The sequence below is a fragment of the Gekko japonicus genome, unplaced genomic scaffold, assembly GCF_001447785.1.
Source record: "Gekko japonicus isolate JY-2015 unplaced genomic scaffold, Gekko_japonicus_V1.1 scaffold2263, whole genome shotgun sequence".
NCBI classification, from domain to species: Eukaryota; Metazoa; Chordata; class Lepidosauria; order Squamata; family Gekkonidae; genus Gekko; species Gekko japonicus.
The window spans coordinates 145,447-166,075 of NW_015165887.1; the positions used below are offsets into that span (position 1 = coordinate 145,447).

A 20,629-nucleotide genomic window follows, 5' to 3' on the forward strand; every position below is an offset into this window, starting at 1 on the left:
GGAAAGAGGCTGAGAGGTGCTGGAGTACTTGGCAGAGAGATTGCGGAGCTGCCAAAAAGGAGCTGGAGCTTCGGGTACACACTTATGTGTATGGGTGAAAGAAAAAGAAAGAATGCCACAACAATCTGGATGATGGACCATGGGGCAAGCACACAGTGAAGCTGGTTCAGGGTGGGAAGTCTGAGCAAAACCTCCTGCAACTATTTAAACCACCACTTATAAAGGTGCAGCCACATCACACCTAGCCTCCAGTGTGACCATAGCCAGAAAGGACTTTGCTGGGAGTGGGGAGGACTTCCATTTTCTACATTGTCACCAATTGACTCTTTAGTATCACCTAAAATTGTTCAAAAGTTTTATTACTATAAGGATGATAAATTCTTTTTCTTCTGTCTTCTCTCTCTACAAGAGGTGTTGTGCAATTGAAATTAGGCCATGCAAATGAGATTTCAGGTTGTAACTCAGGCCTTAGAAAAGTCGGTATTGGTTGTTCTCAAACTGCCAATAGCAATTGGGATTTGTTTTATCTAATGGTTAGTGTTAGCCGAATTGCTTTATTTACAGCAATTGGCAATTTATAAACTGGACCTTGCCAACTATACCAAGGTCCTGTTCCCACCAAAGGTTACCAGAGAAGGAGTCGAGGCTGCTGTTGTTAAAATAAATGTGTTTTACTTAAAGAATATAAATCTCATACAAACAATACTGATGCACTCACACATTCAATCAAGTTCCTTAGAAATACCGTTGCATTAGCAGGTAGGGTGATGGTGGGTGATACTTATCTGTCTTCGCAGCTTGGTTGTTCCAATGAAGAATGGATGGGAAGAAATAGAAATCTAGGGAGTTTTAACACACGACCAGAACCAGCCAGAATGTGTGGGTCTCTTGACTGCAGATCAAGAGATCAAAGTAGAGGCAAGGGTTTGGGTATAGCAAGTGGGACTCAAGGGGAGTAAAAAGCAGACAGGGGTTGTTGCGGGGAATGCTAGCTAGGAAGGGCCAGAGCATCACTTGCCCCAGAGTCCCTATCTATACCTTGTGGCTAATAGCCACTGATGGACCTCTGCTCCATATGCTTATCTAATTCCCTTTTGAAGCCGTCCATGCTTGTAGCTGCCACCACTTCCTGTGGCAGTGAATTCCAAGTGTTAATCACTCTTTGGGTGAAGAAGTACTTCCTTTTATCCGTTCTAACCCGACCGCTCAGCAATTTCATGGAGTGCCCACGGGTTCTTGTATTGTGAGAAAGGGAGAAAAGTACCTCTTTCTCTACCTGCTCTTTCCCATGCATAATCTTATAAACCTCAATCATGTCACCCCTCAGTCGTCGTTTCTCCAAGCTAAAGAGCCCTAAGCGCCTTAACCGTTCCTCATAGGGAAAGTGTTCCAACCCTTTTATCATTCGAGTTGCTCTTTTCTGCACTTTTTCCAAAGCTATAATATCCTTTTTAAGGTGTGGTGACCAGAATTGCACACAGTATTCCAGATGAGGTCGCACCATTGATTTATATAGCGGCATTATGATATTGGCTGATCTGTTTACAATACCCTTCCTAATAATCCCCAGCATAGCATTGGCCTTCTTTATTGCAGTCACACACTGTCTCGACATTTTCAGTGAGTTATCTACTACAACTCCAAGATCTCTCTCTTGATCAGTCTCTGCCAGTTCAGACCCCATCAACGTGTATTTGCAGAGGAGGGAGAGCTTGTACCTGAAGGGGGGCCGGGGGGGGGGCTCTGCAACTTACCTGGCTGCTTCTTGCTCCTCATGGCCCAACTGAGGGCTGCTGGAGCTCAGCTCCTGTGCGCTCCCACAGGAAATGACCCCTGGACACTTCATTCCATTCCTCCTTGGCTGGGAGATTGCTATGATTCTCTGTGGAATTCTGCAGTACTACTTTGTCTCTTTATGTTTAACATGTGCATGGAGTCACCTGGATAAATTTGTGGGATTTCGGAATAAATTGTTCTCACCATGCTGATGGAACCTATTTTTATTTCTCCTTTCCACCTAAATGAAATGTGGTGTTTCATCCCTGAATAACTGCCTGGAGTCAGTCAGTGGGCTGGATCAATGCACTTAATATAGATGAGAGAAATTGCTCTGCAGGGTTGGCCTTACAGCCAGTATTGAATGCGTTTATCATGTATGGGGTATTGCTTATTACAAAGAACAGATTACAGCTTGACAGTGCTACTAGATCTGAGGCTCCTCTTGGACTCCCAGTGGAGATCACAGCTTTTAAGCCAGTTTGGTGTAGCGGTTAAGAGTGGCAGACTAATCTGGAAAACCGGGTTTGATTCCCCACTTCTCCACATGCAGCCAGCTGGGTGACCTTGGGTCAGTCACAGTTCTCTCAGAGCAGTTCTCTCAAGAGCAGTCCTTCCAGAGCTCTCTCAGCCCCAGCCCCACCTACCTCATAGGGTGCCAGTTGTGAGGAGAGGAAGGGAAGGAGGTTGTAAGCTGCTCTGAGACGCCGAGTGAAGGGTGTGGTATAAAACCAACTCTTCTTCTGCTTCTCCTAATCAGATTTGCTTGATATGCCAGTGTACCACCCATAGAAAAGAAAGACAGCTAGAGCTATGTATGCCTTGATCACCTTTCAGCTGCACTACAGTCATTAGCTGCACATGAGGTTGCCCTTGAAGTCTGATGCAATAACACAGCCACAATGGTTGCCAGTACTAGCTGCTTGGAGCAATGCAACATTAATATTGCAAGAGCTGCACTGGCTGAATTTATTTCCAGCTTTTGGTCTACCAGTGAAGTTGGGAAGCTCTATTTTCATTTTACCATACAACATTCATGAATTTTATAAAGTTTTTGATTTTAAAAAAGTTTTTAAAATTTTATAAACAGGTATTTATGATTTTGCTACTTCCTATGAGATTTGAAAAATTGGGAAGTGGAATATAGATCTTTTTCATTAATAAATGACACCTTAAGAAGTGAGACGATCCTTGATCCTTGCTGAAGAAGAAGAGTTGGTGTTTATAATCCACTTTTCTCTATGTCAAGGAGTCTCAAAGTGGCTTACAATCTCCTTCCCTTCCTCTCCCCACTACGTGGGTGGGGTTGAGAGAGTACTGAGAGAACTGTGGCTGGCCTAAGGTCACCAGCAGGCTTCATGTGGAGGAGTGGGGAATCAAACCCAGTTCTCCAGATTAGAATCCGCTACTCTTAACCACTACACCACACTGGCTCTGATTGTGCTCTGGACACACAGTCACTGATGGCTATATCCACAGTTAGGGCTAGCCAAAGGCTTTTGGCACCTGAGGCCAGCCAGCCCACTGCCCCCCTGCCAGGATCCTCAGGCACCCCCCACATACAAACACTGCTAGGCCAGCCAGGCTTATCCATACCCCAGGCCACTGTAAAAGAGGAATCCCAGTAGGGTTGCCAGACCTGACTACTATATTATATTTTGAAGGGGGGAAAGGTCTAGTTTATTATACTCATTGATTGTTGAACGTATTTTTCATTATTTATGCATGTTTGATCATTTGTCTCTTTTGTATTACTTGGTCCCCAGTCCCAGCAGGGATTTCCCTGGTTTTCGGGAAACCCCACCCTGAAACAACCACATCCCCGATGCGATGGCATCATCCAGAAGTGATGTTATCACGTCAGGGGACTTTGTGCAGGATGCTCTAATTTGAGGGCAAAGCTGTATGGTAAATTTCACCTAAAACCATAGAGTTTTGCCCTTAAACCAGAGCATCACCAATGTGATGATGTCACTTCCAGATGATGTCATCGCATTGGGATGTCCTGGAACACCCCTCAAATCCCCTGCCAGCATAGTGAGGGGACCTGGGCAACCCTAAATCCCAGTGATGGAGGTTCTAGTGGCCTCCTGCTCTTCTTCCCTCCTTTGTGAAAGCAGGACAGGGGGGAGCAGGCTGGGAGCACTGCTCTGGGCTCCCACTTTCCATTGGCAAACTTCTTTTGATGCCCCAGGCAATTGCCTAGGTTTGTCTGGTGGGTGGGCCACCACTTTCCGCAGCTGACAGAGATCATGAACCATGACTCAGTGGTGGAACAAAAAGGCCCAAATTAACACCTTTTAAAAAATAATGAGGCAGGTAGGAAACTACACCTGGGATCCACATCTTTTAAAAAATGTGGTAACTCTTTGTACAACATCCCATACTCTTTGGAATGAGAATGATGCACACAAATAAATAAAAGCAATCTATGTCTGATAGGGTTGCCAGCCCGCAGGTCCAGGATGGGGATTTTTCCCGGTTTCGGGGGCTTCCCTCTGCTGCGGACCAGCTGGCAGGCAGGGGAACCCCTCCCCAAAACAGGAATGTCACTGCACCATGTCCCCAATGTGACATCACCCAGAAGTGATGTCATTGCATCGGGGATGTCATGCGGGGATGCTTTGGTATTTGGGCAAACTCTATGGTTTTGAGGGTGAAAGCACCATAGAGTTTCACCCATATACCAGAGCATCCCTGACGTGATGATGTCACATCGGGGACATTACTCGACATCCCCTCCCACCCCTGAAACACCCCCTGAATCCCCCTTGCAGAGGAACAAAGAGACCTGGCAATCCTAAGTCTGACATGAGGCTAAGCACCCTTTCCTGCTTGCCCTCTGTAATGCCATTTTGTTATAAGCTACCCCCCTGTGCTGTAATAACTAAACTCGTTATGATAATAGAAGGTGATAACTAATAATCAAATGACCTTTTAAACTGAAGGACATCTGTTAAAATAAGCCAGACACAATTATCAACTATAAGGTATTTATTATAAAGATTTCTAAAAAATCAAACCCACGCAAATGACAATTCAAAATAGTTATTGAAAGTACTTTCAAGTTGTCCTTCTGTTCAGAAACAAAGTACTGCAGGTGATTGCAACAAATTAATGTCAGTTGCATAAGCAGCTGATTAACTTGTTCCCTAAGGAAAAAGAGGGTGCAAAGAGTTAATTACAAGCTGCCTCAGACCCAAGAAACCATTTTTCTACGTCAGGTCTCTGAACAGCATGGCTGGGGAGCAGGCGTGGTCCCAGCACATGGCAAGGGCTCACAAAGGAACAAGCAGCTGGAAACTGGGAAAGAGCAAAAGAGTAATTTTCCCTCTTGGGGACTTAGCTAGGCTCCAGTTTTTTCCCGTGGTGGAATCAGTGACATGGTTGGGGCAGAAGAGGTACTAACTCATGAATGTGGGCCAAAGATAAAAAGATGCCCTTGGAGTCATAGCAACCTCATGAGGTGGGGTCTGGACAGACCCCCATTACCTATGACAAAGCCATTTTCCAATGCCTTCTCAGTAGGAACAGAAGGAAGAAATTCAATGAGACTCACGTAACACATTGGCCTTGTCATGGAAATATGGTTTCCAACAGCCTGGAGAAAAAATGTGCCGTCCCCTTAACAGAGGTTCAGTAGGACATTATTTACCAGGTGATGTTATTTACCTCCATGCCATGAAAAGCTTCAACTGCCCATTTCCACATATTAAGTCTCTATTAAAATGGCAGGCCATTTTTCCTCCAGACTGCTGGCAAGTTGCAACCCAACTTGGAAAGTGTCGTTCTTACCAGCAGAGAAATGTCAATCTCCCTTTTATAAACAAGGACGTTAGATTAGTTACCTGATGAAATACAGTTTGGGTGACACTAACAGATAAATATTGTTTCCAAGTGTAAACTGGAGGTCGCATTTGTAAATGACTACAGCCCTAGTCATAGAGAGATGCAAAAGTTCTTCTTCATTGCATATCTTATTTATTAAATCATTTATATTCCACCTTTCCTTGTGGGTCAAGGTGGCTTACAACCAGGGCTTTTTTTCTGGGGGAACATACCGGAACAGTGTTCTGGAACCTCTTCAACAAAATTCTTTTAAAATGTTTAAAAGTTTGTGAGTTTTTTTTTTGTTTTAAATTTTTATTATTTTCTCTTAAAAGGGAGGGATACAGAAGGAAAAATAGGGGTAGGGGAGAGATTATGTACAACAAGTGAAATCAGATGTATTACCAAATATATTTCAAATATAAGAGCAAACAATAAAACTTGAATAGTACAGAATTGGGGATAAATTATCTCTTTAAAGAGTAGACAAGAACTTTCCTAAGGTTAACAATAATCTATTAACAATAAAGGAAATTATATCTTTGACAATTGAACAGGCTTCTATACTAAAATCAAATCACTGTAAAGACCTTGATATTGCTTTAATTGTTCGTCTAAATCTAAATTTTATTTTTACTAATTATTTAATTACTACAGGAGTACAGAGTAACGTATTGGGATTATAATCAATACCTTCATTGCCTTTAATATGATAATCAGATAATTCCAAAACTTAAAAAAAGTTAGTTGATTCCATGGTATGAGTAATAAGCTTGTCATTTCTACTGAAATTCTTCCAGTGGTCTTTTGTTTACATAATTGGTTAGTTTTGCCAGTGTTGCATACTCAGCTAGTTTTTCTTTCCAGATCTCTATTGCAGAACAGACTTCTGTCTTCCATTTCATTGCAAATATTACTTTGGCAGCTGTTAACATATATTTAAATAGGTCTTGTGAGGTTCTATCTATGTTGTCTGGTAAGATTCCCAGTAACATAGTCTCTGGTTTTATTGGGAATTTGGTTTTTAAAATATTTTGAATTTCTTAATGTATTTTTTAAGTTTGATACTGGTTTCTTTCAGTATCTTTTGGTTTTGATACATTCCACCACATATGATAAAAGGTACCATCTTCTTTTTTACATTTCCAGCAAGCCCCCTTGTAATTCTTATCCATCTTTGCAATATCTACTGGCGTGACGTACCATCGGTAAAGCATCTTATACCAGTTTTCCCTTAGTGCTTGACTACAAGTGAATCTAATACCCTACTCCATAGATTTCCCCAACATTGAAACTGTATTTCCTCTCCAAAATGTTGCATCCATTTAATCACGCAGGGTTTAACCCAGAGGTCATTTAGTAGAAAAAGAGGTGCAGGAGCTCATCAGCATAACTCATTAGCATAACTTATTTGCATATGTCACACCCCCTGACATCACCGGAAGTGTGTTAGAAGGCAACATTCACCACTCAGGCTCCAATGGACTGTTTTGGATTACTAGCTATTGGGAAGGGGGAACGTGCAGATCTGTCCTCGCAGAGGAGGGAGAGCTTGTACCTGAATAAAACTTGGTCTTAAAGGTGCCACTGGACTGTTTTGGGCCGGGAGCCAGGGGGGAGCTCTGCAACTTACCTGGCTGCTTCTTGCTCTGGCTGAAGACTGCTGGGAGCAGGGGGTGGGGCGTGTTGCATGTGCCCACCCCCTGGGCTTTTTACTGCCGGAGCTCTGCTCCTGTGTGCTCCTGCAGGAAATGACCCCTGGTTTAACCTATTCTTCTTCAGAATCATATTGAAGTAATAATTTGTAAATTTGTCCTAATAAATGGTCTTTATATGGTGAGACAATCTTTTCAAAATCAGTTCATTAATAACTTCTCTTTTAGTGAGGATATCACTTTTTAATCTAGAAGCAATTTGAAAATATATCCACCATTGTATCTCCTTTCCTTCTTCTGGTCACCCCATCTTGATACCACCTTGGGAGTTTATCATATCACCATAAGTTATAAAATTATTGTTTTTCCTTATGTAATTGCCATAATCAGCATCTATTGGTGACATTATGAATGGAGTTCATGAGTTTTCAGTATACAGATTGAAAACTTTATTTCCCTCTTGAGAGTTCTAGCACCTCTTTTTTTTTAAAAAAAGGCCCTGCTTACAACAGTAGTTAAAGAAGGTGAAGTGTGCCTGCACATGAAAGTTTATACCCAGAATTAAACTTTGTTGGTCTTAAAGGTGCCACTGGACTCAAACTTTGTTCTATCACTTCAGATCAACACGGCTATCCACTTGAAACAATAGTTAAAAAACATTTCCAGTTAAAACCAAAAATAACCCTAAATGCCCCCTCTTAAAAGATGCCTGCCCATTCAAGCCCCCTCAAAAGCCCTGACAAAAAGGCAGGCCTTGTAGAGCCTTCTGAAGACCTCCAATGATGGGGCTCCCCTTTCCTCTTCAGTGAGCCCATTCTATACAGCAGGAGCCACAATGGAAAGGGCCTGGGCTCCGGCCTTAGTGGTTGCATAGTGGTAGGATAGCCAACAGATGGCTGTCTGAAGATTGTAGGGACACATGGAACATTGTAGGGACACATGTGCACAGGGACACATGGAAGTGCCTTGTGAGCTGTAGCAGTGAGAAATGGCTCTGTGGATAGACCCTAAGTGTTCCATTGATCAAATTTCATAATTGAGAAGTGTTTTGACAACAAATCTAGTTTGTCTGACAATGGAATAAAGACACTGTTCTTTACGGCTTCTGGCATACAGTCCTCTCAGAAGTCAGAAACTGGAGACATAATGATGAATTCAAGTGACAGAATGCTGATAATGTGAAAGGGGAGTAAAGTAACACAGGATTGTCTCATGGAGAAGCACTTTGTGGATGTGGAGGGTCCTTTTCATACCACCTCCCAAAAAGAGCCACAGATAAGACTGGCTTCGACAGGCTGTGTTTACTTGTCAGACGTCCATCAGTCAATACCTGGGAAACAGAAAAATCACGTGAAAATTGTACATGTGGAAGCAGATTTTTATGAAAATAAAGACAACAATGAGTCCCCGTGGATCTCCCCAGGACAAGGCCATACTCTGAGATATAACCCCTGGCAGTTTTCAGGGACAGCAACTAGAAGAAGACCTCTCTTTACCTGAGACCCTGGTAACTTCCTGCCAGTCAAAGTAGACAACAACACCCTAGATGGACCAATGCCAGACTCAGAATAAAGAAGTTTCATATATCCATGCAAGTTCAATGGCTTGAAATCAACTGCTACTTATCTTTCTCCCTGCCAAGCAGCCAACTCAGCTATCTCAAATATGCATGACATTCCATTTGCACCTTTATATTTATTTATTTAATTTATTTTTATTTGAATTTTTACCCCACCGGCCCAGTCAGAGCCGGCTCAGGGCAGCTTACAGAAAACAGATAATTACATTAAAAGCATAAATTATGATTTAAACAATTCTAAAACCATAATAAAGTGCTAGTAATCATTGGTAATCCTTGTTGTCCATAAACGGTAGCAGCCATCATTCAGAGTTGTCAGCTCACAGTGTTCGTTTTGGTTGTCCTTGCAGAACTTGCTGTTCTTTAGGCTGTTGGTGGCAGTTTCCGGAATCCAGGGCCCTATCCCATTCCACCATCCAATGTTCTACATTGGTGGTGGTGGCGGCTCCCAAAAGCCTGGTGGAACAGCTCTGTTTTACAGGCCCTGTGGAACTGTAAAAGGTCCCGCAGGGCCTTGATCTCCTCCGGGAGCTCATTCCACCAGGTTGGGGCTGCCACCAAGAAAGCCCTGGTCCTGGTCGTCAACATTCTAACCTTCTTAAGACGCGAGAGGGCCAGCTGGTTCTGAGCCCCTGACTGCAGTGCTCTCTGGGGGACATATGGGGAAATGTAGGTCCCTGACTATATACGGCTTTAAAGGTAAGAACCAGCACCGTGAAATTAATCCGGTATGCTATCGGCAGCCAGTGCAACACCTTCAGCACAGGCTGTATGTGCTCCCATCTAGAGAGCCCTATCAGAAGCCTGGCCACGGCATTTTGCACCAGCTGCAGCTTTTGGATTTGAGACAAGGGCAGCCCCATGTAGAGAGCATTACAGTAGTCTAATCTTGAGGTGACCATTGCGTGGACCACTGTCGCCAGGTCATCGCATTCGAGGAAGGGAACCAACTGCCTGATCAGCCGAAAGTGGTAAAAGGCTGATTTGGCAGTGGCTGCTACCTGGGCCTCCATAGTTAAGGAGGCATCCAGGAGCACTCCCAAACTCCTAACCTCCAGTGCTGGCACCAGTGGTGCCCCATCAAAGGTCAGGAATGGGATCCCTAACCCCGGTCTGCTCTGACCCAGGCACAGGACCTCCGTCTTCATCGGATTCAGTTTCAGCCAGCTCAGCCTAAGCCAACCAGCCACAGCTTCTAATGCCCGGTCCAGCTCTTCTGGTTTGGAGTCGAACTGACCGCCCAACAACAGATAGAGCTGGGTGTCATCTGCATACTGGTGACAACCCAGTTCATGCCTCCGGGCAATCTGGGCAAGGGGGCGCATATAGATGTTGAAAAGCATCGGGGACAGCACTGCCCCTTGAGGCACACCTGAATCCAGTGGGTGCCTCTGGGATAGCTGTTCCCCTAGTGTCACCCTTTGTTCCCAACTTTAGAGGAAGGAGGCAAGCCACTGCAAGGCCAGCCCCTGGGTACCAACATTGGCGAGGCAGTGGATCAGTAGCTGATGGTCGACCATGTCGAACACTGCTGACAGTTCAAACAACAACAGCACCACTGATCCGTCTCAATCCAAGTGCCTCCAGAGGTCATCTGTGAGGGTGACCATTGCTGTCTCCATCCCATGGCCTGGACGAAAACCGGACTGGAAGGGATCTAAGATGGAAGTGTCATCCAAAAAGCCCTGAAGCTAACCGCCACTGTCCTCTCTATCATCTTGCCCATAATTTACAACTTGTGTGGAGGGGGCATTCCCTCCACCATTCTTTCCTCCCCTCTCCCCCTACTTCTATGCCTCTCACTTTCTCTGGGTGAGTCATCTGAGCTTTCCTCCCCTCCTAGAGTTGCCAGATTCCCCGGTCCTGTGGAGGTTTCCCGATTTGGGGGGGGGACTCCTTTCCACCCCCAGCCAACTGGTTGGTGGGGGGAAGCCCCACCCCCAAGAGTGACCACCTGGCAATCCCCTGCTACAAGATTTAAAGGGCCCTCCAGCTGGCCCTATAAATCTTGCAGAGGAAAGAAGAGGGGTGGCAGCACATGCCTGCACCCCCCCACCTCTTCCCAACAGCGTTTAAAGAGATGCTGTTGGGAAGAGGCAGGCTGCATGCCCAAAAGTTGTCAGTGGCTCAGGGCTTCCAGGGGAAGTGAGAGTGGCACCTGCTCTTTTGAAGCAGGGGCTGCCCATGCCTGCCCTACAAGGGGCAAGATCACAACTAGCAGGGCAAGTGCAAGTGGCTCCTTCTTCAAATGAGTGGGAGCTGCTCACACATACCGTGCAAGCGGCAATCTGGTGGCTTGCAGGGCAGGTGAAAATGGCACCCCTCTTTTGAAGCCCTTTGCGCTTGCCCTGCAAGTGGCGATCTTGTGGCTCACAAGGCAGGCACAAGCAGCGCCCGCTTGTGCCTGCCCTGCATGCAGCAAAGGCTTTCAGGGCAGGCACCGATGGTCCCTACTTTCCCCCAACCATTTAAAGGGAATGTTCCCTTTAAATGGTTGGAGGAAAGGGGGGACATGCACACATGGCACAGCATCCCTGACATGATAACAGCACTTTGTGTGATGTCATCGTGGTGGTGGTGGCCCCTCTCCCTCCTGGCATGCCTCTCAAATCCCTCCCGTTGAGGGGAAAATACAACCTGGCGACCCTATCCCCTTCCTTGCTGGCTCGCCCAGAGCTGCTTCAGGCAGGCCCACCAAGACTTTCAGCGGCTTGTCTGGCCCAGCTCCAAACAGGACAAGCCTGCCATCACAGCAGCATCCTCCACCACAGGGACTTTCAAAGTGTTTTGTATGAGCCTGCACAGACAATGTTTTTAATGTTTGTGGGGGGGAACCCCCAATGTATTTTTTTAACTTTTTAAATAATGTATTAAACCCCCAATATATTTTTAAAGAACTTTTCAGATTTTCCTGCAAACCCAGGAGGTTACCCAAGTGTGCAGAAAAATCTCTTTACCCTCCATGTACACCCTATCTGCGGAAATAAGTATCTGCACTTAGGGGGTCACAGTTGGGAATTAGATTTATAGATAAAATATATTACCAAAAAAAGTAGTGTCATACTCAAAACACAGGATTATTCTAATGATGTGCATAACCACAGCTTGTTTGCTAGCAATCATGACCGACAACCCATTTCTCAAATGCAGGGCAGCTGAGTGCAGTACGCTCAACCTACCTCTATGGTCTCAATAGAAGCTACTAGAGATCATACCCCAGTACAGCAAGAGGCTTTCTAAGACACTTAGCACTAAGTACAAAGAAACAGATAACTGAAACAATCCTGGTTTTGTACCTATGCATGTAATTTAATAACGATCCTCCACTGAAGTGTGAACTAGTTTTACTTCTTCTCTTACCTCAAATTCTCCTGTGGCCAGCTGAGTTCCTGTCAGCAATACTTCTGGAAACACATAACTAGTATTAAACGTGCCACTGAGAGAAAAATAGTCAAATTTGGTACGAGCGGTATCCACTTCCTGCCCACAGGATTTCAAGTCTGTGGTGTTACACTTCAGTAGTGTGCATATCTATAGAGGAAAAAATAGGGAAAGGGAATATTTAGTACATCTTTAAAAATAAGAAATACAGTCTAATTTACATGGCATGGCAAAAATGCTTGCCATACCAGTTCTGTAGGTGCCAGTGGACTTTGGAATGGTACATTTTTTTTTTTACAAACATCACTTGTGTTAAGATTTAATCAGATCCTATTATTATCAGATAACTGTTGGATTTTATGTGCCAGTTTTAAATATGTTTAAGGAAACAACAGACTATTATTTCTATAAGAATATTTTGCTGCCTCAGTCAGGAGCCACAGGGGTTACTCCTTTTTGTACTATGTAAATTCCATATATATATTAAATTGAACTAAACAGGCCATTTCAGCATCACCTTTATTCTTCAGATAATATTAGGGAGCTAAAATTTTATTTATCTCCTTTAAGCAGTGACTTAACAAAATTAGACATGTCCTATGAAAGGTATCATACCTGTCTGTACAGGTAATTCTATAACAAATCATAAGGTGCTATAGGATTTCAGAAAATGCCCAGGAGACAATACCTTCCTATTTGTCACAGATAGGGATAGCAGATACAGCATTATTCATTTGTAAAGTAATGCTTGTCCATTATGTCTCTACATGCCGTCAAGACACAACCAACTTATGGCAATCCCTTTCAAGGTGAGAATTTGAGGTGATTTGCAGAGTTTTCCTTGGTGGTCTCCCATCCAAGAACCAACCCTGGTTAGCTTCCGAAATTAATGAGTTTGGGCTATACACCATGCCACCTTCCATCTCATGCTTACCCATTACATCCCATTAAATTATTTACCTGCAAATAATATTCTCCTTCAATCACATGAAGCCCATCAAAAGCCCCAAATGCATAAACTTCATCATTGCATTTTTCTGTCATCTTGTAGCTCAAGTGGCAACAGAGGCCTTTCTGGCAAACGGTATGATTTCCTGCTTCTTGAGAAAGTTCAGTGAAGGTGAAATTATCAAAATAAATGGTTCCAGTAAATACTTCAGCCTGTGAAAAGAAGTGCTCAGGATTTGAAGCATACAAGCTCCAGTTAACAGAGGGAGGATACATGGGGGACTGTCGGGGGCGTGCATCAACTTCTGCAATGAGGAGACAACCTTCCTGAGTTTCCATATCAAAGTAATATTTCTTGGCACCATTAGGTGTAAAGATACCACTTCCTGTAGATAAGAGACAGAAATAAATTGGAATCAAATCTGGTTTAGGGGTGGGCACAAACCACATTTTTGCAGTTCAGTTCATATTTTATGGCTGAACCATGATCTGAACCACAAACCTATAGGAAATGGGAGGCTGGTTCGCAAATTGAAACTTTTTGTATGGGTTCATTTGTTCCCTCTAAGCTGAGTTAGTGTGAGCTAGCTCACCGTTTTTTAGCCTCCATCTCACAGGTTTTTGTCTTAGCTCAGGAAGGATGGCTCCAGAGCAAACTGATTCATGCAGCAGCCAAATCGCTCGCTCACAACTTTAAGAGAATTTTTGCTTACAAGACTCAACAGCTTAGAGGGAGCACTGTTCATGACCCCTGCTTTCTGCTCCCCACCACTTTTCACATGGTGCAGAAAGCAAGGATTTAAATAGCTCTGAACCATTTAATTTCTGATTTCTGATCCCCACGGAAAGCTGTGGAGAGCAGAAAGCAGACTAGAGAAGGCCTGAACCAATGAAAAGCCATTTTCTCTAAAAGCTATTTCTCTGAAGGTAGTCCTAAAGAGACAAGTGAAATGTTCTGCTGGCATGTCAAAACTTAACTGGCAAGAAACAATATAAATACTGGCTGATCTCCCAGAATGAGGAAACTCAGACACTCTTTAGCTGTGTAAACATGATGAAATCACTGACAAGACAGTGATATAGGTGGTGGTTTGAGACTGAAGTTTTGCATGTTTCTAAAACACCTTAAGATTTTAATAAGTAACCTAGGAGATGGACAGAGGACAGGGACCTCATGGCCATTATAATAGCTTAATTTTCCTCATTTCCTATCTTTCAGGTACTCATTTGAAGGAAGACCCCTTGGAAATAAGGCCTTTTCCTACCAAGTCATCTTTGGGCATACTTTGAATATGTATCACTTGGGCAACCTTTGAAAATGTATCACTACCCCTTCCGCAAGGACTGGGTAGATTGTTACTGTCAGGTTCCACAGCAAGTAACTTACTTTGAATATGTATCACTACCCCTTCCGGAAGGACAGGTTAGATTGTTACATTCAGGTTCCACAGCAAGTAACTCTCCACACACGTTTCCTAAGAAGCGTTATACTTTATTAGAGTACAAAACTGGTACCATATCCACAGGATTATTGTTAGGAATGACTATGGGGCGGAAACATCCCTACATATAGCAGGATGAGACAAATGGCTAAGCAAATGAACTCCGAGCGCGCGGGCGGGAATTCTCCCAGCGGGAGATTACATAATGAGCAGAAGACTCGCAGGGTCTCATGAGAGCAGGAAGATTCACACCCGAGGTGGAATGCAAGCCCTCCCTTCCTCACAAGGCCAGACAGATAAAGCCGTCTGGCAGAGCTGGCTCCCACGGTCTTCCAAGCAATGTGTACTGCAAGCGGCTGAGCCGCAAGCAAGCGGGAACAGGGAGGGAAACAAGCAAAACATGGGGGGAGGGTTAATTCTATTTGCTGGCATTGCTCTATGTTGCTTTATGTTGCTTAAAGAAAAGCTACTGTTTCATTCTAGGCAGGGTTAATTTAGGTTGAGCTAAGCTATATGCTTTCAGTATTTTTCTATGTTGGGGTATATTCTGGAAGTTCTTAATATGATTAAAAGAGAAAATACGTGTCAGAATTTATGTATTAATAAAATCCCATGAAATGGTATAACCTGGTGTCCAAGCTCTCTCTTTTCCTGGAATTGTTATTCCCAGAGTAAGATTCAAAAGATCTCTCTCACAACATGAGTTTAGCCTGGAAATGATGCAGGTTAACAAGTGCTTTCTGCTCCCCGTGGAAAGCTATGGAGAACAGAAAGCAGTGGTTTAAATGGCTTGGAGCTGGACTCAAGAAAGCCCCTTTATAGCTGAGCCAAGCTGAGCAGTTTGCTCCACATGACTCAGCTGTTTAAAGGGACTTTCTTGGGCAGCAAGCCCCGGGGACTGGCTGCCCAAGAAAGCCCCTTTAAAAAGCTAAGACAGGAGCAGGCTCAGTTGTTTACAGCCCCAAAGAGCTGAGCCATGGGAGCAGTCTGCCTCCATGGCTCAGCTGTTTGTGATCTAAACAGCTGAGTGGCTGGGAGTTTCAGTGGCTTTCACGGGGAGGAAAGAGCAGGGATTTAAACCCCTGCTTTTTACTCCCCACGAACCTCCACAAACTGCCTTAAAAGTTCATGGAGGTTCATGGCTGGGCTGCGAACCATGAACCAGCCAAAATTCATCACAGACAAAGCTTCATGAGCCAGTTTGTGCCCTTCCCTTATCATCTTCAAAAGTAAACTGAGTCGTAGGATATATTTACAAGGGAGTCTCCCAGGATTACAGTCAAGTGATTTGGCACTGGATGCTGGCAAAGGCATTTTATAGAATCTGAAATGATCCAAACAGTATCACGTAGCAACTAGTGTCAGCTTCTAACATGGAAGAACCAAGCTCTCCATGAAACGCAATTGAATTTGGGCAAGACCTTCCTCCTGCCCACCAACTTTAAACAGAAATTTGTTACATAGCTAAAAATGTTTTTCCAAGAAGAGCAGGACACAAAAAATCTGTCCAAGCTTCTAAAGAAAATGAGCACCATCTGTCTACTAGCTTTCCCTCCTGACAAAACTAATCACAAGCGTAGCTACCACAAGAAGTGCTTATGGTAAAACAGCTCCAGATGACTCACGGGCAGTAGGCTTAAATCACATTCTGCTGAGAAAGAAAGTTTCCACACTAGCAACAACAGTGGTGTTGCATATGAAAATCCCACATCATTACACCTTCCTCATCCTCATTTCTCCTACCTATAGAACATATGAATCTAGGACCACACCTTTAGCTTGGTAACATCAATGGTCACTGCCTGTGACAAGAATAATTTTTTTTATGGTAAGGTCACAACTGCAGTAATCTAGCCTATAGCTCCCTTAAGGTACACCTGTTTTAGACATTGATTTTTAATAGTTTAACAGCAATGATAACTCTGAAGGAATCACGGGAGCTGTGGTTTTGTGAGAGTGCTGAACATTTTATCAGTCATATCTAGTTGGTACCAGTTGCCTTGGGGCAAGGAAAGGACCAATGTTTGGGGGATCAAAACAGGTTACAATTACTTTGGGACAGCATCCTTATATTTACCTACTTTCTTATTCCATTATACATATCAGCTTCACACCTGACAAAGGGAGCTTTAACTCTTGAAAGCTCATATCCCCTGAAATCTTTTTGGTCTCTAAGGTGCTACTGGACTGGATTCTAACTGTTCTACTGTAGACCAACACGGCTACCATCTGAAACCAACTTCACACCTTTATCTCTTTTTGTATATTAGAAGTATCATATCCCTTGTCTGTTTTCTCTTTGTCACTCTTGTTCTTTTAACCATTGGATCCTATAGCTTCACGCTCTTGGTCCAATGCCTTCAGTTTCACTGTTCCTTAGGTGGGATATTAGCCCAGTTATTATCCCATTAAACAAGGGCCACATATCATTACAGCTTTCTGTCCCATATCTAGCATGTAATTGTTAATTAACATTATATGTTAACAACAGCCATTGTATTTTGTACTTCGGCTATTTTCCCTGTCTTCTGTTCTCAACGTGATAATCAACATCTTGTCCTGCCAAATTAGTGTATTTTTTAATCTTTATTTTATTTTAAGCAACTCACTCATTTGCTTTGACAAAATTCACTATTTCATGCATTTTGTTATATAAGACAAAAACTCTTCTAGTGCTGTTGTTTGGAGTGTAAATTGGTTTAAAGCTGGTTCTCTCTTGCTTTCGCTCTTGCATTAAAATCCATGTAAGCCCACAAGCAGTACAAACAAGGCTCAAAATCTTGTTACAATGTCATTTGTCTCAAAGTCTTGTCATACAGGTGACAGACTGAAGAGGATGAATTAAGTAAATAGTTTGTCTTGGATTGTTAATACAAATAGATAGAGGGGTTTGGGTTTTTTTTTACAAGAGTGAATTTTTAAAAAAACAACCCTATAAATCCATATTTTTTCACCAGCAATTAACGAATGTGTCATCTCACTGCTCCCCATTCTCATGTTAGCATTGGCAGATATAGACCTTAGCCTAGAGGTTTAACTTAAGGTTGTGATTACCAGTAAGATCCAAGGAAGGTTTGCGTATATTCGCCGAAAGAAGATTTACACGCATTCCCATAGCCCAAGCTGAGTGGAACTGAACAGCAGACAACAGTGGGAGACCATTTGTCCAAGCAGTTGGGAAGAGGATTGTGTCCACCTTGAAGTTTTCAACAAGTGATACAGCAGGTTCACGGAAATTAAGTATATCAGCACAAGTGATAATGCCAAATCTCCCAAAGGAGGTGTTGAAGTTGACAAACTGTGGTTCCTTGGCGAAATCAAAGTAGGGCGTTTCCCACTCAAAAAGGTTGTACTGTTCAAAAGACAAAGAAATATTCTTAGTAGAAAATTGCTCAATGGTGATGGGAAAGAAAATCAGACTCAATCAAAGTTCCCTCTAAGCTGAGTTAGTGTGAGCCAGCTCACAGGTTTTTAGCCTGCAGCTCACACATTTCTGTCTTAGCTCAGGAAGGATGGCTCCAGAGCAAACTAATTTATGCTGTAGCCAAATTGCTCACTCACAACTTTAATGGCAGTAGCTCATGAAGTAGAATTTCTGCTCACAAGACTCCACAGCTTAGAGGGCGCACTGGACTCAATACCATGACTCATGGTATTTTTGGCAGAATACTATGTGTACTAGCTTTTCTTTACAAAGCTGTGAAAGCAGCAACTGATTACCACTGTCAGTTCTTGTATCCTCCAGTGATGATAGTGCTCCTCTGCCCATTAGGACAGATAGTGCTCCTCTGCCCATTAGGACTTCCTTGCTTCGTTCAGTGAGGAGGCAGTTACATGCCACTAAGCAATGCACAGATGCTCCTCCTCTAGTTAAAATGCCCTCTCATGCAGGACTTTGTATGCCATTGTAGTGCATCTTGGCTTGAGTTGTGGGGTTACTTTTCCTTTAATCTGATTAAAGCTCCTTGACTAAAAGTCTTGAGCAGTCAAAACCCCTTCTGGTTAAGTAGCATCATCTGGACTGGACACTAAACCAATGGAAAAATCTTGAAACAGCAAGGGTATTGTTACCACAAGTGGCCTGTCTCATTGTTGGGGGAATTTAGCTATGAGACAGGGGAGGCCAGAAGAGTACAAAGGATCACACATCTATATACACCAAGGTCCCAGTAGTCATGTATGGCTGCAAGAGTTGGACTATAAGGAAGGCCGAGCGCCGAAGAATAGATTCTTTTGAACTATGGTGCTGGAGAAGACTCTTGAGAGTCCCTTGGACTGCAAGAAGATCAAATCAGTCAATCCTAAAAGAAATCAACCCTGACTGTTCCCTGGAAGGCCAGATAATGAAACTGAAGCTCAAATACTTTGGCCACCAAATGAGAAGGGAGCACTCACTGGAGAAGACCTTGATGCTGGGAAAGATTGAAGACGGGGACGGCAAAGGATGAGATGGTTAGACAGTGTCATAGATGCAATGAACATGAAGTTGAGCAAACTTCAGAGGACGGCAGAAGACCAGAAGGCCTGGCATGATCTGGTGCATGGGGTCACGAAGAGTCGGACTCGACTGTGCGACTGAACAACAAAAAAAACAGTTCAGTAGGAAGACTCCAGATTTAAAGAGTAACCAAATAGTTTTATTAAAGAATATCCCTGATTACAGTCACACTAAGCAGTCAAGAATAAGCACACAATCCAGAACTAAGAAATAAAGAGGTGATGACAGGAATGCTTAGGAGCAGTTATAGGGGTTATACTACCTGTCCAGATGTGCAGATATCAGTGAAGAGGATAGTGCAAATGGCCAGCATTCCACACTACGGAGAAGGAGGCCAACAGAAGAGACTTTGGGGGCGTACTCAATAATAGGCACCCTCAGAGTGCACACCGAGGTGAGGTATGCTCTCTATTTTTATAGGAATTCTGGAGGCAGTCTCCTGGGCCCGAACTTGATGAGTCTAATGACCATTGTTGGTCCTCCCAGGATAGGTTGAATGGGTTCCCAGGCTTAGAAAAAAGGGGGAAATGGGTCCCTGATGTGTGTTAGGAAGGATCATTAATAATTTTAATGTTTGATTAGTTTATTTCGATATCCTGAGGGAAGAGGCAGGAAGGACAGATGTTGAGACAAAAGATTTCCACATAGGCATAGGTGTCACACAAAGGTGATCATATGGGGATTCGTAGAGAAAGGTTCGCCAGATGGCCACTGAATGGCTTTGAAAATGCAGATACTTTTCCTGGTGGAACTCATTCATTCTGTATGCATACCTCTGCCAAGTGGAGGAGGAGACTGGAGATTGCCCTGAGGGTGCCACAATTGTGCAACCTGAGATTGAAATCCTTTTTGAAGAGCCTTGGCACAAGTCAAGAGTGTCCTCTTTAGCCTGATTTTGTGAGTCCCTGGTTCAGGTTGGAAGTGGGGTGCCCCACTGTTGGCAGCACCCTTGGGCTATAGTATGGCAGTAAGGTAGCACCCTTGGGCAACAGTATGGTTAGGGAATTTGTCAGATAAAAGGAGTAAAACTAGACAAAGATGAAAAATTATCTAAGTAATGTGTTATAAACCTATTTCTAAGGCTAATATAAAAAGGACACTCCAATAAAATATGTATTAAAGTACATCTCTGAGAACAATCACAAAGGCAGTCTAAGTAAGAAATATTTCCCTTCATAAGTGAAGTCGGCTGTGCATTCAATCAAGATAATAAGTTCTAAAATAATTTGGGATAGTTAGACAAAAAACATAGGAAGGCCGTGTTTAGGTGGAAGAATACCAAAAAATTGAAGAGCAAACCCTGAGGGGACAAGACCATGTGCTCAAGTAATGCCTTTCTTGGATATTTTTCTTCACTTTTTTGGTTTTTAAAATTTTTTCATATATGCGCGTGTGTGTGGGTGTGCATGTGAGTGTGTGTGCACCTGGAAGTTATGGCGATCTCTGGTGACTGACCCCTACTGGGGTCCTGGAGGATATTCAAAGAGGTGTCTGAATAAGGCCTGTCCCCGCCTCCCAACTG

At 43.5% G+C, this 20,629-nt stretch overlaps 1 protein-coding gene across 1 annotated transcript in view; it reads right to left on the bottom strand.

The window, feature by feature from the left end:
- Positions 1-8,034: 8,034 nt before the first annotated feature.
- Positions 8,035-20,629, bottom strand: part of LOC107110527 (vascular non-inflammatory molecule 3-like) — a 32,972-nt gene continuing 20,377 nt past the window's right edge. The window contains exons 4-7 of the mRNA XM_015411318.1: positions 17,664-17,961; positions 13,180-13,553; positions 12,199-12,369; positions 8,035-8,589 (exon numbers count right to left, since the gene is read on the bottom strand). Coding sequence (XP_015266804.1) covers positions 8,470-8,589; positions 12,199-12,369; positions 13,180-13,553; positions 17,664-17,961 — 963 coding nt within the window. The 3' untranslated portion in view covers positions 8,035-8,469. The remainder of the gene's footprint in view (positions 8,590-12,198; positions 12,370-13,179; positions 13,554-17,663; positions 17,962-20,629) is intronic.